The sequence below is a fragment of the Puma concolor genome, chromosome E1, assembly GCF_028749965.1.
Source record: "Puma concolor isolate L17-30 chromosome E1, mPumCon1.1.hap2, whole genome shotgun sequence".
Taxonomy (NCBI): domain Eukaryota; kingdom Metazoa; phylum Chordata; class Mammalia; order Carnivora; family Felidae; genus Puma; species Puma concolor.
In genome coordinates, this window is record NC_141680.1 from 50860270 (window position 1) to 50877344 (window position 17075).

General features: G+C 44.1%; 1 protein-coding gene across 5 annotated transcripts in view; it reads right to left on the minus strand.

Moving 5' to 3' along the window:
* The window catches only part of PRKCA (protein kinase C alpha), a 402962-nt gene that overhangs the window by 244603 nt on the left and 141284 nt on the right, over positions 1-17075 (minus strand). For all 5 annotated transcript variants that reach the window (XR_015244249.1, XM_086687811.1, XM_086687808.1 and 2 more), the window contains one exon: positions 1642-1724. Coding sequence is in view for 3 of the 5 variants with exons in the window: in XM_086687811.1 (XP_086543937.1) it covers positions 1642-1724 (83 nt within the window). In the remaining 2 variants the exon portion in view is untranslated. The remainder of the gene's footprint in view (positions 1-1641; positions 1725-17075) is intronic.

Here is a 17075-nt window from a genome sequence, read left to right on the forward strand (position 1 = left end):
CTCTTCTTCTCATATACACTGAACACTCCAGGGCTTCCTCACTTGCTTTTCCCTTTGTCTGAGGTAGTCTTCCACGGGGCTCCTTTATGCCCCAACGTGCATGCACACAGGTTCCCTGGTGTCTGATGATCTCCACTTGCTCCTGAAGGTCGGTTTAAATGCCATTTCCTCGGGAAAGCCTCTGACCACCTAGAGGAGATCCCTCAGGTAACACACTCAGACGACAGCCTCTACCCTTATTAAGAGTACTTAAACCAGAAGAATGAAGAAGCGGAAGGAGGGCAGAGTGAAGGGAAGGAGTCAGACAAAAACTATTCCTCTGTGGGCAGGACACACACACACACACACAACCATTCTTGCTGGAGCCAAAATGGGAGAAAAGAAGGATGGACTGAGAATAATGAGCAAGGAGGTCAAAGAAATACCATGGGATGCTTGAGGGCAACTTTCAGGAAAGCTGGTACTCTTCCTCTCCATGTGTCCCGAATGGAGGCAATACTCCAGAAAGAAAGAAAAGTGAAAGGGTGGGGTGGAGCACACTAGTTTTTTTGTATGTAGGTGGGCCACCCACGGATGTGGGCTTTCCAGTCTATAAAGATATAAAACAGGGTTATCTCTGAGGCTCTCTGGCTCCCACATTCAGAGCCTCTGCAGACCAGTAGCAGCTCAGAGCCTACGGCTCCTGCTCGGTGCAGCTTCCTCCGGCATCTTAGCAGAAACGCAATGGAAGTTCCTTTGATACCTGTGCCAAAATAAGGCAGATCGGAATCCCAGAGCTTACCAGGAGTACACCCTCTTCAGAAAAGGGAAGAATTCAGCCCTGCCCGCGCTGACAAAGCTGTTTTGAGATCTGTGTTTCCTGATAGGAAGAAGAGCCAAAGGTAGGAATAATAGAAAGGTCTCCTCTTCCAGGCCTCCCCTGCAACTTTTTGTTGCTGAAATATTTTCCATGTAACAGCCCAATTTTCCACCCAATATATTTTAGATACTGGTGTTTCCCATGCCTCCTGGCTCCCACTCTCCTCTGGTGATCCCATTTTTCAGTAAACACGAGATGTAAGCAAGAGAGATGCTCACTAGAGGCAGCAGAATTAGGGCACAAATAAAATTATGTGTTCACACATGGGCAGCTTCAGAGATCGGTTGTTCAGTGGAGCAGATGCTAAATTATTTAAATCGACAGCAGCATTTATAACACGTAATGAAAAGGCAGCAAGGATCTCAGGAAGCAAACTAGAAAGAAGATGTCACATCGGCTAAAAGCAAAGATGGCCCTTTTAGTCAATAAACCGTTAGGGTGAACCGTAAAAGGGGATTCGTGTTTACGTTGTAAAATTTGTCAACGTCTTCAGAAAAGCAGCACACTGCGTTAGTGAAAGCTCTTACTATAAACTTGGTGGAGTTGGTCCACGTGGTCGCCCAGAGTGGAAGAATACAAGCTAACAAACTCTCCTTCGACCCTGCCAGGGCTCAAAAGGGCTTTGTATCTGTTCACTGGTAGGAGCCCAAGTTGTACAGGGCCCATTGACAAGTCTTCCCATGAAGAACGTGTGCCAAAGCAACAGTTGTACAGGCATTAAAAGAAGAAGTTGAAGTCAAACATCTGCATTAACGTCAAATAACAGTTTTCAGACTACTTACGTCAGTGTCCGGTCCCTTATCCGCACCAGGACAAGAAAAAGTGACAAATTCATGGCACCTCTTGTGAACCACAAAACAGCAAACTGGTGGAAAGAAAAGAAAACTAAACTTAGTAATTAAACAGACAAACTTTGGTTTCCAAACAGGGCTACATGCTGTTAGAAGTCAATTTCATTTCACAACAGACAGAATCTTAAACAGCAATCGGAAGGCATTTTTTTCAGGACTCAGCAATATTTGGTATCAATCAGACTTATATATCGTAGAACCAGAAAATGCCAGGATTCAGGGCTTAATGAGACCTTAAGCCTAGTTTCTATTTTCTAAAGTTGAGAGAGAGAGAGAGAGAGAGAGAGAGAGAGAGAGGGAGAAGGAGAGGGCCAGAGGTTCTAAGACAATTTCCCAAGGTATAAACCATGAATCAGTCTCAGGTACTTTGCACTGTCCTATACTAATACACAATGCATGCATATAAGTGTCTAAACACATGACACCCTGTGGGTAAAATTTAAAAAGGTAATAGCAGATTATATATACGGTATCTCCATCTGTGGGTTGTAGAACTTCCTCAGAATTCTGAACTCAAGACCACAAACTCAATCTACAGAAAACAACCCTTTGAAATGAAGAGGGGGTGTGGGGGAAAAAAGGCCAACACCTTCACACACACCTTCTTATACATGACTGCTGGCCACAAATGCTATCACCAGTTGTTATGTAACCAGATGCCCCTTGGAGTTGTGGGGAGTCCCTGCAAATCTACTACACAGCAAATGTTTTCCAAGTTCAACATGGTTTTGCTAAATACTGAGGACAGATAAAGAATTGTTACAGAAATAATTCCCTAAGAGATTTTTATGGATAGCATAACGTGGAGGATACAAAATAAGTAAATGACTTAGGTAGTCTTTCCTCCAAAGCTTCAAGTCTAGTACTCCACTGTTCTTTGCTGAACAACATGCTAAAAAGTATACCCTCAGAAATACTGGGTAAGCCTTAAGTCTTTGCTGCAGAAGGAAGGCTAGAGCTCCCCAGATTCTGGGCTCTTTTTTTCTTCCCCCAAAGATACCACAATTCCCTGAACACGTGGCCATAGACAAAGCCAACCGAAGAGGGTCAGTTGTTTCTGTGAGAGGGAGAAAATGGCAGGTTCGCAGACAGCGGAGATCCTAAGGGGAGAACAAGCACCAAGCCCAGTATTAAGAAAGTAATAGAGGGCCTCGAGTGGCCATTAAGACATTCAGAATGTTTTTGGTAAGCTTTGGTAGCCACTGAAAGGTTTGAACAAGAGTAACACGGACAAAAACAGTGCTTTTAGAGGGCAAATGGTGGCCAATAGGAAGAATTTAATGGATCAGATTTGGGCCAATAGGCCCAATTAGAAGCCTCTTATATAATCTAAGGATGAAGTAACTGTCATCCTTCAGTCTGCTGAGAAATAGAAGTAATAGATGCCAGAGAAATTGCAGAAGAACCGACCAGACTTGCCAACCAACCCCAGACACTACTGAGCATCCTGTTATGTGTCACTTTGATGGGTCCTTGCACATGCAACATGTAACTGAATCCTCAACACTACTTAACATGGGTCACCATGTACATTTTACACAACAGGAACTATGGTCTCCCCTTTCCTTCCACTGTGTTCTAGCTGTTGACAGGAGAAGACAGGAGGTGATGCCAAGATTTTTATACATGGGTGGCAGAAAAAAGGAGTGCAAGGATGATACATACATTTAAAGTATATGTATTACATATGTGTATATGTATGTGTGTATTTTATATATATAAAGTAACCAAGGGGCATCTGGATGGCTCCATTGGTTAGGCAACCAACTCTTGATCTCAGGGTCATGAGTTTGAGCCCTGCACTGGGTATGAAGCCTACTTAAAAATAAAAATAAAATAAGCCAGAGGAGGAAGATGTGGGTATGCCCTGTCACAGCAGTGGATAAGGGAGGGCTGTTTTCTTTTAAAATAGTTTTAAGATGGTTGTTATACAATGTCACTATAAAAGTCCTTATTAAAAATAACAATTAAAAAAAAGGGGGGGGGTAGGCCAGACATAAGTAAGCAGAGGTGGCAGTAGGAAAGGACCATCCATAGGAAGGTGACAAGGAGGTCTTGAAAGCATCCTCTTAGAAGCAGAAATGCCGGGGCACCTGGGTGGCTTGATCAGTCAAAAGCCTGGCTCTTGATTTCAGCTCAGATCATGATGTCACATTTTGAGAGTTTGAGTCCCACATCGGGCTCCACGCTGACAGTGTGGAGCCTGCTTGGGATTCCCCCACCCGCACCTCCTTTGCTCTCTCTCACACATGCACACTCTCTCAAAATAAACTTAATAAAAATTAATTTAGAAGCAGAGATGCCCGAGCAAAGGCTTCTCCTTGGCTGCCTGCCAGGCCACTGCACCTGCCCACCAGGATGGCAGGAGGGGACAGAGAAGTGACAACGAGTTCCCAGGCTGCCCCAGCAGTGCCAAGACACTGTCAAAGGCAGCACTTAGCTCCTCCAAACCCTCAGAGAAGCTTTTTCACAGTGTTTCTGCTAAAAGCATCTCCCCAACCCTCTCCAAGGGTAGATAATAAAGCAAGGCTGTGATGGCACAAATTAATCTCATCTGCTGGCTCTCCCCAGGCACAAAGTCATCGCTCGCTCACTGGAATTAGCAAGATAAATTACGAAGGGAAAAGGGTCACAGGAGCATTATTTCCTCATCATGGTTTATTATGGATATGGTGTTTTGAAAGGAAAATGAGAACACTGTGGGTTTGGGTTTTTTTTTTTAAACCATCTCTACATTCAGGTGAACACTTTGGAAAACCTGTATTTATCAAATCCATTTGAATTTTTTTTTAAATCTGTCCTTTCAATCCCCATGTACCTTTCAATGCACTTATCAATCTCAACCCACAATTATTTTATTTCTGTTTTGTGCCTCAAAAAGCCTATCAAATTTTACCCCAAGAAGTTCCAGGCCCTCGCTACATGGTGTAATCTGCAGGGGTAGCAAAGAGCCCCAGCTGTCTCCCAAATTACTTCTTCCTAGCCTACCTTACGTGAAAGTCATACCTAGAAATGCGTGGGTTCACCCAACAGGAGGTGAAGGGTCACATGGGAGCCATCTGAACCATAAGGACCCTGCAAGGCCTGTTCAAATACTCAAGATTCAGAATGGATAATCTTCAAAGAAGAAACAATGTGCCCAGAAGCAGGAACAGAAAGCCCAGTTACCCCCCTCCTCCTACCTCACCCCCCACTCCAAGAGGGCAGGGAAGAAGAGCCTATATTCCCAGACCCTGGCTGCACACAGCACTGGTCTGAGAAAGGCCAGCCCAGAAAGCTGAGCAAGGGCCAGAGATTCCAAAATGATGAACGGTGGGCCTTGACCTTTGGTTTCAAGTTCCAGACTAAACCGGGTAATGCACATTCTGTAAGACAATATAATGCAAACATTTGAGAAGTCTTGCTGGGGTAGCTGAAGAACGAGGAACAGATTGGCTCAGTAACACCAGAGTACTTATCAGGTTTATGTGGAGAGGGGAAAAGTTTCCCCCGGCTAAAAATGAGGAGCTGTTTTTATTTTTATTCAGAATCCTGAAGGTGTTCAATCTCACCATGCTGTATGGAGCGAGGGGGAATCGAGGCAAGTCAGGGATAAGGCAGTACCTGTCACACAGTATGCATCTGATACGTGTTTGCCTGACCTTGGCAGACAGGAAGTGGACACACATCATGGCAATTTTCTCCCACCCCATGGTTGGTCCTGGAGCTGGACCCTAGGTACTTAAGCCTTTGCTCAAATGAGCACAGGCTGGCTGGTGAGAAGGAGCCAGAGCCCCATTTTCCAAAACTCTGGGGCATGCCTGCTTACATAACCAAATGAGAGCTCTTAAAATATGAAGCTATCATGCAGCTTAAAATCACAAAGTAAATCTTCATATTATTTCCTAAGCACAAAATCCCTTTCCTCTAATCCTCTACGTGATATGCTTATGCTACCCAACGGTAATGGATGACACATGAACCGCACAAATCACACTGGGCCAATGAGGTGGGAGGACGACAAAAAAAAAAAAAAAAAAAAAAAAAAAAAAAAAGACTGCAGGCTTGGCCAAATAATGGTTCTTTTTTTATTTTTTATTTTTATTTTTATTTTTGGGACAGAGAGAGACAGAGCATGAACGGGGGAGGGGCAGAGAGAGAGGGAGACACAGAATCGGAAACAGGCTCCAGGCTCTGAGCCATCAGCCCAGAGCCCGACGCGGGGCTCGAACTCCCGGACCGCGAGATCGTGACCTGGCTGAAGTCGGACGCTTAACCGACTGCGCCACCCAGGCGCCCCAAATAATGGTTCTTAACGTTACCTGGCTTTAAAATTGGGAGTGCTTCATCTACGAGTCCGTATCAAACGCTAATCTCACTTCCGGGAGTAAGCGAAATGGAAGTTAAGCAGAGTGTTCACTGTCTGTCAGAAGTCGATTTCCAAGACAGACAAACAGTCACCTACGTGTGGCTCAAGAATTCACAAAAGTTTCCAGAAAAACTAGAGGTCTGCCGCAATGCTGCCATGTTGATGGTAACAGCCATTTTCAGTCATGGTCATTAAAGTCATTCATCAAAGTGAACAAAACCCAGCAAAGGGCAAAGCTGAAAGCCCGACACTCCGTGTGAGAGGAACACTACTTCTGACACTGTACCCCCTGAATCTGCTAAGAACTGATTTAACTGTAATTGTCTTGGCTCATCAGACACACCTGGGGGACTGCAGAGGACGTGGTTTCCATGCCAAATGTCCTCACAGAGGTCAAAGACTTGGGGGCTCTTGACACTGGGCCACGTTTCCTGGAGTGATCTTGGCCAAGTGGTATGCCCAGAGCCACTTTCTAGATTTCACTCGAACCTAGAGCTTTACTCAAAGAGCATGGTGGGCCAAGACTACGTACAGAGGAATCTGTCACAACCACCTGCTTCTGGCTCATCAGGAACGCCACCAACACGGATTACACATCAATCAGGGAGGCGCATCAACTGCTCTGACAGGAGAGAAAGTTCTAATGGAAAGTGACCCATCACCACCTCATACCCACTAGGAAGGCAGTTAACAAAACACGTGATGGCAAGGATGAGGAGAAACTGGAACCCTTGTCTCACGATGGGGAGAACGCGAAGTTAAACCCAGAACTCCTCCACGAGCCAACAATTCCACTTCTGGGTCTCCACGTTCACGGTGGCATTATCAAAATAGTTGACAACAGAACCAACCTCAAAGTCCACCAACGTATGAATGGATAAGCAAAATGCAATGTATCCATGCAATTGATTATTCAGCCTTAAAAAGGAAAAATTCTGACATATGGTATGATAGGGTAGTGATCTCCAGGTTCATCCCTAAGTTAAACAAGACAGACACCAAAGGATGGCTGTTGCAGGATTCCACTTGTATGAGGCACCCTAAAAATAGTTAGATTCAGGGACAAAGTAGAGCAGAGGTCACCACCAGGAGCTGGGCAACAGGAACAGGGAATAAGCACTAAATGGGTAGAGTTCTACTTGGGACGAGAGAGTGTTCGGCAGCCCAACACTGTGAGCCCACTTGATGGCGTTCAGCTACGCATTTGAGATGATCCAAGTAGTAAGTTTTAGGTTATGGCGCTCTTATCATGATGAAGTTTAATTCAGCAACTTGCAACACTACTTATGAAATTATAAATGAGAGAGCCTTGCAGTCCTGCGTATGGGAATCTTCCACGGTAATTCTTGTTCGCACTGGATTTAGAAAACCAAGTATTTGCTTCCATTGCACGAAATTCTTAACACAGTCAGTGACAGAACAGAGTGAAGATGGGGGTGTGGGGTGGAATTCAGAGCAGAGGACTCCTAACTCCTGAGGACCAGAGACGTGTTTCTACCAAGCCTCCCATTTCACTCACCAGCAGCCAATAACGCTGGTAATAATGATGGCAGAGGCAAGTCCCCTTAGACTGCAGGCCTGGCTTTTCAACCAGATCTTTGCAACACTGACACTCTCTATGTAAGACGGCATTAGCCCTGTTTAACACTTGACATGGAGTGCCAGATTCATGGAAGGGAACAAAATATACACTACATACCACTTTCCATTTCTCTTCAAGCAATCATTGCTTTTCCTTTTCACCCTCAAGTCTGTATCATTTCAAATTCAGGTCAGCGTCAATAAATGGAACACAGGCATAAAAAACTCCGTTACCCAAAATGGAGGGGAAAGGGTAAGGCATTATGTAACAAATCCCAAATTCAAGGGAAAACCTACTACATTTAACAGTCCGGCTTTATTCAGAACAGAAGGTGGCTAGCTGAGCTTCCTCGAGTTCCTTTTTTTAAATACATGAATGGCTGCCATCATGTGACGTGGCTGTAATTAAATTTTGCTTAGCTGGAAGGGATTAATGAAAGGCAGCGTCACATCAGAATATGATGAAATGAGAACTCTCTAAGGCAAGTGAACCACGTTCAGCTTTGTAGGGAGAGTCACAAAAATCCGAGCCTATGTTATATTTGCATGCTCAAGGAAAATTATTGGTTTCAGATTTGTAACTATGAAAACAGTCTTCTCGTGGCATAGGTGTTCAAGTTGTATGAAAACAAATCAAGTAAATGTGCTCTATCACATATTAGCAGAGGGGATGACAGTTTTCAGGTAGTATACTCTGCCTCGACAATTTGTGCACACGCTCCCAACCAACTCTCGCAAACTCCCAGGGTTCCCGTTTCTGACCAGGCACGCCTCTCCTCCCCCCAGGGGAGTCACCTTTAACCTTTTTCTCTGCTCTCAAGTCCGAGTCCCACCTGAGGGTTGTTTTTTGTTTTTGTTTTTTTTTTTTTGCATTCCTTCCCAGTTGCATTTTGAGATACATTTTGGAGAAAGCAGAGACACTGAATATGAGGTGTGAAGGAAGGGCCCCTAGGTTACAGGTCAGAGCAAACTGGGCAAATGGCGTGGCCATCCTCAACCAAGAGAAGAGCCTTAGCAGCACGAACACTAAGGGAGAAAGCAAGAAACCGGATCTTGGCATCGGTGTGGCAGTCACCTCCAGACCTTTCAGGGATGTGAGCCTCCAACACCCTTTCAAAAGTTCTTTTTCTCCATATATCCCTACACCTCCACGTACACCATACAATTTTATACACTGGAATATATAAAATCATTACCACAGATGCTTTTGCAGTTCATCGTGGGAAATGAATGAAGGAGGGCAAGAGGGAAGAATGAACCAGAACCTGGAAACCCGCACACCCGCTCACGGGAATTACACAGGCTGAAGGAGACGACACAACTGTGCGTGTTTGCTTTTGGACAAAGTGAGTACCCTATGCTGCTGGGTCACCGAGATAGATGTGCCAGGCAAGCAAGTGGACCTCCAGGGTTAAAGGTCAAAAGGCAGCTGGGACCTGCAGACCGAATTTTAAGAGGTATCTGAGTAGCTGAGAGCTGAAGGCAAGACAGCAGATTGACTCCAAGGAGCACGGGAGCGTGTTGGCGACCCCCACATCCTCGGCTGACAGTGGAAAGGAGGTGGTGGTGTGCGAGGTGAGACGTCCGAGTCCTGACTCTGGGGCCTGGAGAGTGGGGGGAGGGGGGGTTAGGCAAGAAAAACTTCAAGAACAGGCAGGCCAATCACTAGTATGAAGGACTCTTCCCGACTCAAGGAGCAAAGAGGAGATCTGATGATGAGATATGGCCCAAAAGGCACACGGTCGGAAGAAGGTAGGTAATGACAGCCACACATATGCCAACAGGGCATTGATACACAGCCTCCCTTCTGTGACTTATTTCCGCTTGACTGTCATAATCGACCCAGAACCGAAACGGGATGGACATCTCCGATACCATCAACAGAGAGCAACAAAATCATCTTAATACTTCGAGTAACTGTGGTATAAAGGCCCATCTGTTTCACGGAGAAAAAGCCCTTAAAGTGTATGACGAATCAGGCAAACGTGTCTGAAGGGAAATCCCAAGGCTTGATTTTTAAGCTCAGATCCTGCGGCAGTTTTTGTCATTTCCAAATCATCTGAAGGATCCAACTTCCTTTTAAGTCCCTAAGGGCATAAAGCCTTCACAGGCTGGCAATGACTCCATATCTGAACATCAGCAACCCAGCAAGCACTCTGGGTTTCCATCTTCTGATCCCAAAAAGAAATTGCATACATTCTACAGAAGACTTTACCAAGCCTGTAACACCAGATTTCTCTCGACAGTATTTTTTTGAGGGACTTTTTTTCTTTTAAACAGTGGGGTTCACAGCAAAGTTGGACGGAAGATAAAGAGATTCTCCATATACCCTGTTCCCCGCACACGCACAGCCTCCCCCACAGTACACATCACCACTAGAGCTGGGCATTTGTTACAAACGATAAACCTCACTGCCACATCATTACCTCCCCAAATCCATGTTAACCTTTGTAGTCTCTCTGTAGAGAGTGAACCCTGTCTTTTAAAGTCCTATTTCATTTTGCTCAACAGTAACTCTCGTCCAAGAGCACCAGTCTGACTGCAGTACGGACCCCAAAATCACACTTGCGGTGAAATGCACATGTTTAACAGCACCCCAACCCTTCCCCAGAATGGCAGGCAAAAAGGAAACCTCAGCTCCAGAACTCTGGGAAAACGGAAGATGATAACACGTGAGGCAAATGAAGAATGGACACCTGCAGTATAGATGAAACCTCGAAGTTTATAAGGCAATTCCATCCAGCCTGGGGCAGGGGCTCAGCAGGGATCAATGTATTTGTCACTAGGGTTGTAAAAAAAGCTACATTGTGACACAGCATTGCAAGAAATAGTCTGGAGACTCCAACAGGCAAAGAAACGGAGTCTCCTTTCCTTTTTCTGTCTCTAAATGTCTTTTTCTGAGCCGATCTCTGGGCAAGCCTTTTGGAGAATCTCATCCATTCTTTATTCATTTAGTAATTCAGCAAATATTTACTGAATACCTAATATACGCTTACACCCCACCAAGAATGAAGGTCAAGGGATGGCCAAGACACGGTGCCTGCTCCTAGGGAAGCTCAGGGTCTTGTTGAGAAAAACCTGGAAAGTAGTAGGTATCTCACACAGACTCTCCCCTTACTCCTGTCCATCCATTCCCTCATTGAATAGCTTTATGGGTGTTTTTTTCTTATTATAAAAGTGAAACATCAGTTTTGTCTCAAGAAATTTAAACAAGTTGCAATACATGATGTCTGCCATTCACTCTAACGGACTCCAGGCAAGGAGAAAACAGGTGAGCCAAAATTGGTACAAGTCCACACTTACTGCAGCTCTGAGACAGGTATACGGTCTCCTCTCACGATGTCTGCAGATATTTGGAAATGTACATAATAAAAGTCTGAGAGATAAGTTAGATGGGGTTTTGCCCATGTGGTTACACCCTTCCCCCTCCATGATTCATCAAAGGCCATTGAGATATTCTGAGAATACTGACAAAGAAGTGGTTAGAAACACCAGAGCCAAGACTTCAAAAATAAGTTACTTTTGTACCTAGTAGATTAAAAACAATCTCGCAGCTCTTTCAGAGGACAGGATTTCTCCTCTAACGGGTGTCTTTCTAGTTTGTCTCTGAAGCACACTCAGCTTCTTTTATTATTTCCATTCCTCTCCCCTAACAGACTCGGAAACGAAAATGTCATCTGATCATTTCTGGCATTAGCTGTCCTGTTGTGGGTTGAATTATGCACCCCTCTCTGCAAATTCGTATGGTCAAGTCCTAACACACAGAACCTCAGAATGTGAAATTATTTAGCAACAGTGCTGTCACACACATGATTAGTTAAGAGGAGGTCATACTGGCACAGGGCAGGCCCTAATCCAATAGGACAGTGTCCTTACAAAAGGGGAAATGCAGATGAAGACACACAAGAACACCATGCAAAAACGAAGGCAGGGGCACCTGGGTGGCTCAGTCAGGTGAGCATCCAACTTCGGCTCAGGTCACGATCTCATGGTTTGTGGGTTCCAGCCCGCATCAGGCTCTATGCTGTCAGCTCAGAGCCTGGAGCCTGCTTCGGATTCTCTGTCGCCCCCACCTCTGCCCCCACCCTCCGCCTTGCTTGTGCTCTCTCCCCCTAATTTAAACATTAAAAAATTTTTTAAGAAAATGAAGGCAGATTGTACCCCAGTGTTCACAGCAGCACTCTCAACAATAGCCAAATTATGGAAAGAGCCTAAATGTCCATCAACTGATGAATGGATAAAGAAATTGTGGTTTATATACACTATGGAATACTACGTGGCAATGAGAAAAAATGAAATATGGCCTTTTGTAGCAACGTGGATGGAACTGGAGAGTGTGATGCTAAGTGAAATAAGCCATACAGAGAAAGACAGATACCATATGGTTTCGCTCTTATGTGGATCCTGAGAAACTTAACAGGAACCCATGGGGGAGGGGAAGGAAAAAAAAAAAAAAAGAGGTTAGAGTGGGAGAGAGCCAAAGCATAAGAGACTGTTGAGAACTGAGAGCAAACTGAGGGTTGATGGGGGGTGGGAGGGAGGAGAGGGTGGGTGATGGGTATTGAGGAGGGCACCTTTCGGGATGAGCACTGGGTGTTGTATGGAAACCAATTTGACAATAAATTTCATATATAAAAAAAAAAAAAGAAAATGAAGGCAGAAATTGGGGTGATGCTCCTACAAGCCAAGGAATTCCAATGATTGCCAACAAACCCCCAGTCTGGGGGAGAGTCCTTCTCCCTCACTGTCCCTAAAAGAAACCAATCCTGCCGAGAACTTTCACCTCAGATTCTCAGACCATAAACGTATCTAAGCCAAGTACTTTGCTAAAGCAGGTTTAGAAAGCTTACGTAAACCAAGGCAGTTTCTGGAAAACAAATCATTCCATCAATGAACATTTTTAATCAGACCAGTGTGCCCCTGTGACAAAAAAACCATCACATCCCATTTCTCAAATGGAACCCAGTGTAATCAGAGGCAGTAAAAGTCTAACGTGTTCAGGGAAAGGCTCCACAGGTAAATAAACTTCAGATTTCGATCAAGGGATATGAACAAGCAGGAAGGCCTTCAAGGAAGTCATTCTTCCCTGACAGCTCCATGGGCTAGCATACCTGAGGCCCACAAAATTTAGCTGTGTCACCAATGGAGACCGAGGGTACCCTTAAGTCCAAAGCAGTGACATGTGATTAATAAGGCATTAAGGTGCTGTTCACACTTTACCCCAAGAAAAATAAGGGCCCACAAGTGACTATAAACAAAAATGGTGTTTTAAATCCAAATTGCTGATATGAAATAGAAACCCTGACATCTGAAAAGCATCTGGGGTATGTGCATAGATTTGCTCATGATTACAAATGAGTTTAAGTATAATCAGCAACTCAAAATTAAAATCCTTGATTTGTGGGGCACCTGGGTGGCTCAGTCACTTGAGCGTCCGACGTCGGCTCAGGTCATGATCTCACAGTTCGTGGGTTCGAGCCCCGCATCAGGCTCTGTGCTGACAGCTCAGAGCCTGGAGTGTGCTTCAGATTCTGTGTCTCCCTCTCTCTCAAAAATAAACAACAAAAAAAATCCTTGATCTTGTGTGTGGGTGTCCTGCTTAATACACTAGCCGGTATCTGCAATCAAGATAACGAGGACTGTGTTTGCACAAGGCCTGTGATTATACGTCAAGTGCTTCCTTCATCCCTAGTGGGGAGATGACACGTCCCCAACACAAGTGTAAAACCACCCAGAAAACTAGCACTTGCAATCCTCGGGGGACCAAGACCCCAGGGAAGTCACCTTTTGCATTAACGGGCATGAGGATATCACTCATTTAAAAATCACAGAGTCTGAGAACAACAAAATAAGGAGACTTAAGAATCCACCTAGTGGGTTTCCAACTGTGCTCCCTGGAGACCTTTTTGGGGGACCGGCTGGGTAGGTGGATACTAAGGTCATGACCCCTCCTCCGCCTCTAGTCTTCCGTTTAATCCCTATTCTCAAATTCTGACAGTTGCCTGAAGAGTCAACATCCTTAGCACATATCTGTTCAGAAAACAAGCCGTCTGGTTGCAAACTGAAGGTTAAGGGCAAGGCCACCAGCCAGGTCTACCTTTCTGGTATTTGTAGTTTCAGAGTTTATTCTGAAAGTCGATCACATAAAAAAAAAAAAAAAATGTTGCACATTTACCTATTCATTCACTCCTTCCAAAAATCACCCATGAAGCTCCTAGCAGAAGGCCAGGAAGCCTGGCAGGCATGTGACAATTTGAGGATTTCATTAAGCACAACCCTGAGTGGGTTTGAGAGAGATGGTGTGCTTAAGTGACTAGAAGAGTCATTAGCCCAAGAAAAGAGATAGGTGTAGGGGGAAGGCAAGCAGACAGCCAGGAGCCTTGAAAATGGAAGCTGGGAACGTCTCAAAAAGCAAATTTTTGATGGTCTCTCACAAGTAGTCAGGAAGTTGCTGAGACAGATCTAGGAGATCAGGGACTCGAAGGTCATGGTCCTACACAGGTTGTGGCTTTGGTAGTTGTAAAAAATAGAAACCAAATATACGGGGGTGGGCAAGAAAGTAGGTGGTAAAGCAACAGAGGCAGTGACTAGAAAGCATTCAGTTTAAATTCTGGTCCACAAGTATTTACTGGGCAATAGCTACATCCCAGACATGGCGCCAGACCCCAGTGTCTATAAAGATCAGTAAGGCTCAGTTTTTTGTTTTACAGAGAGTGCATGTGCACGGGCAGAGGAGGGGCAAAGGGGGAGAGAGAGTCTTAAGAAGGCTCCACACACAGTCTGGTGCCCAATAGCATCAATCCGACGACCCTGGGGTCACAACCAGAGCTAAAATCAAGGTCAGATGCTCAACAGACTGAGCTACTCAGGCGCCCCCCAAGGCTCAGATACCTCAAAGAGCTTCAAGTTTAGTCTGGTGAACAGTCACAAATTGAACGTTTCAAGATCATGCAGTACAGTCTTCCCAGTATGGGCTCTGAGCACTGAGGCAAAGTCTCTTCTAGCCTCACGTGCCCGGAAGACTGGCGGAAAGGAGGCTGTTGCTGAGGCTGAAAAAGGACAACAGGTCAAGGGAGTTTTTCTTACCACGTTGGGCCGTCATCTGACCCAGTGTGCAGTAACAGCTATGTAAAAACATGAAAATAGGCCCAGGTCACCTCATGCAAACTACACAGGCAGGTGGGGGCGGGGGGGGGGGGGGCAGGTCAGACGAATTAAGCACTGACAGAACGTGATTCATATCAACCAAGGAAACAGTACTCCAGGTCATGATTCACAGAAGGAAATTACTTCGGAACCCACTGCCTTTTTCTTCTTTCTTTCCCCTCCTTCAGTCACGTAATTACAAAGCTCCTGTAAGTTAGGGAAAAGTGCTTCATGTTTAATGTTCCAGTTTGGTTTTGATTTCAGTCAATATTGCAACAGGGGTGGGAACGGTCTCAGAATTGAAAAGACATTTTAGAGATGCAAAACGTTTTTGTTAACGCAAACATGGTACCATGTTACTTCCGAAATTTCAGGGCCATCCGCACAGTGGTGATTTTTAATTCTTGGAGATCAATACACGTAGAAAGGTTCCCTGAATAAAATGCTTTTGTTTTCTTGAGACTACATTGCATTTATGTGGCAAAATCTGTTCATATTATTATGTAAATTTTTACCCATGTAGCATTTTTCCTCTGCTTATCTTGGAGAATTCAAAAGAAGCCGTAATACACTAATTACCTTCCTTTTATCAAGTATGTTGGGAACTAATAAAGCATCAGGGAGGTGGAACACAACATAATTACAAAGCAATAAAGGTTCTAAGTTTCCAAAAAGGACATTCGAAAGTGTCCAGGGGATTCCAATGCCCACAGGTAACAGTGGTGAGCGGGCCAGGGAAGACAAAGACAAAGGAAATGGGAAAGTTTTCATACAAAGGAGGACATTAGGCAGAGAAAAAAATGAAAATTAAAAAAAAAAAGGTAACCTTACCAAATGAGTGTTATAATGACCAATCACATGCCAGAAAACAAGGCAAAAGAAATTAAAAACATAAATAAGTTATGGCAATTTTAAGATCAAAAGGCTTTTAAGATCAGTACTTACACAAGGTGCTTCAAAAAATTCACTTTGACGATAATGATGTAGAGCTGTTTACAGAGTTTTTAAACGTACATGTTTTTGCATGGGCAAGAATTTGCAAGGGTATGGACCACAGTGGTAAAGGGATTGTCAGCAATGGCATTTGGGGAAGATTTACTTTTTTTGTTCATCTGCACTAATTTTTTTCAACCATTAATGTAGTAACTAAAAATCTAACTTTAAAAGATGTTTATAGCACCACGGTGCATTTTGACTATTGAAAAGATTACTTCGTGCATATTTAAATTTGTTACATTGTTCATCTATCAGTTATTTATTTTATACAATTCTTTGACTCATGCCACTGGGTGTTCAGCCATGGAGCATGAACAAACATTAGAAAACTCAGAAAATATGCTCAAGGACGTTGAGACCCACACAAGAACCAAAAAAACATCCAAAAACAAAAAATAAAACCGCTAACACCTTATTTTTGTCTGTTTAAAAATGTTTTGTTCTGCCATAGAAAAGGATGAGATCTTGCCATTTTGGACCTCATGGATAGACCCAGAGAGCATTATGCTAAGTGAAGTAAGTCAGAGAAAGACAAATACCATATGATTTCACTTATATGTGAAATCTAAAAAAAAAAAAAGAAAATTAGAAAGCAGACTCAGACGTATAATACACAGAACAAAGTGACGGTGGGGGGAGCAACTGGGCAAAGGGGAGTGGGAGACACAGGCTTCCAGTGACAGAGTAAGTCGTGTGAATAAAAGGGCCAGCATAGGGAAGAGAGTCAATGGTATTCAAATAGCATTGGATGGTGACAGATGGTAGGTACAGGTGTGAGCACAGCCTATAGGCCGGCTGGATCACTATGTTGTTCGCCTGAAACTAATGTAACATTGTGTGTCAACTACACTAAGAAACTCCCAGAACACTTTTGGTTTTGCATTAACAATTCCACATGCAATTATTTTTTTTAATGAGAAAGGCACACGAAGAAGCATGACAGACTTCCAAACACATTATATACCAAGTACCAAAAGTTGGAAAGAAGTTAAGCATCCAACTGAGACATGTAGGTTAGCAGGTGTCCGTGTGTTAGATGTAATTACTCTACAGCCGCAATAACTATGTGGTAAGAGAACTGTTAGGGAACAAAGCTGGTAAACATCCAGGATGTGTTGCTAAATAAGAGGAAAGCAGGCTACAAAATCAAGCGGTTTAAATTTTAACAGGCATGCGCCATTCAACTCCAGGAGGGAAACATTAAGTTGGTAAAGCTGGTTGAAACCAGAATTACGCTTCACCAAGAAAGGCTTTTAGGGAAAAGGTTTGCTGGGTTAGAGAACAGGAGTGACTA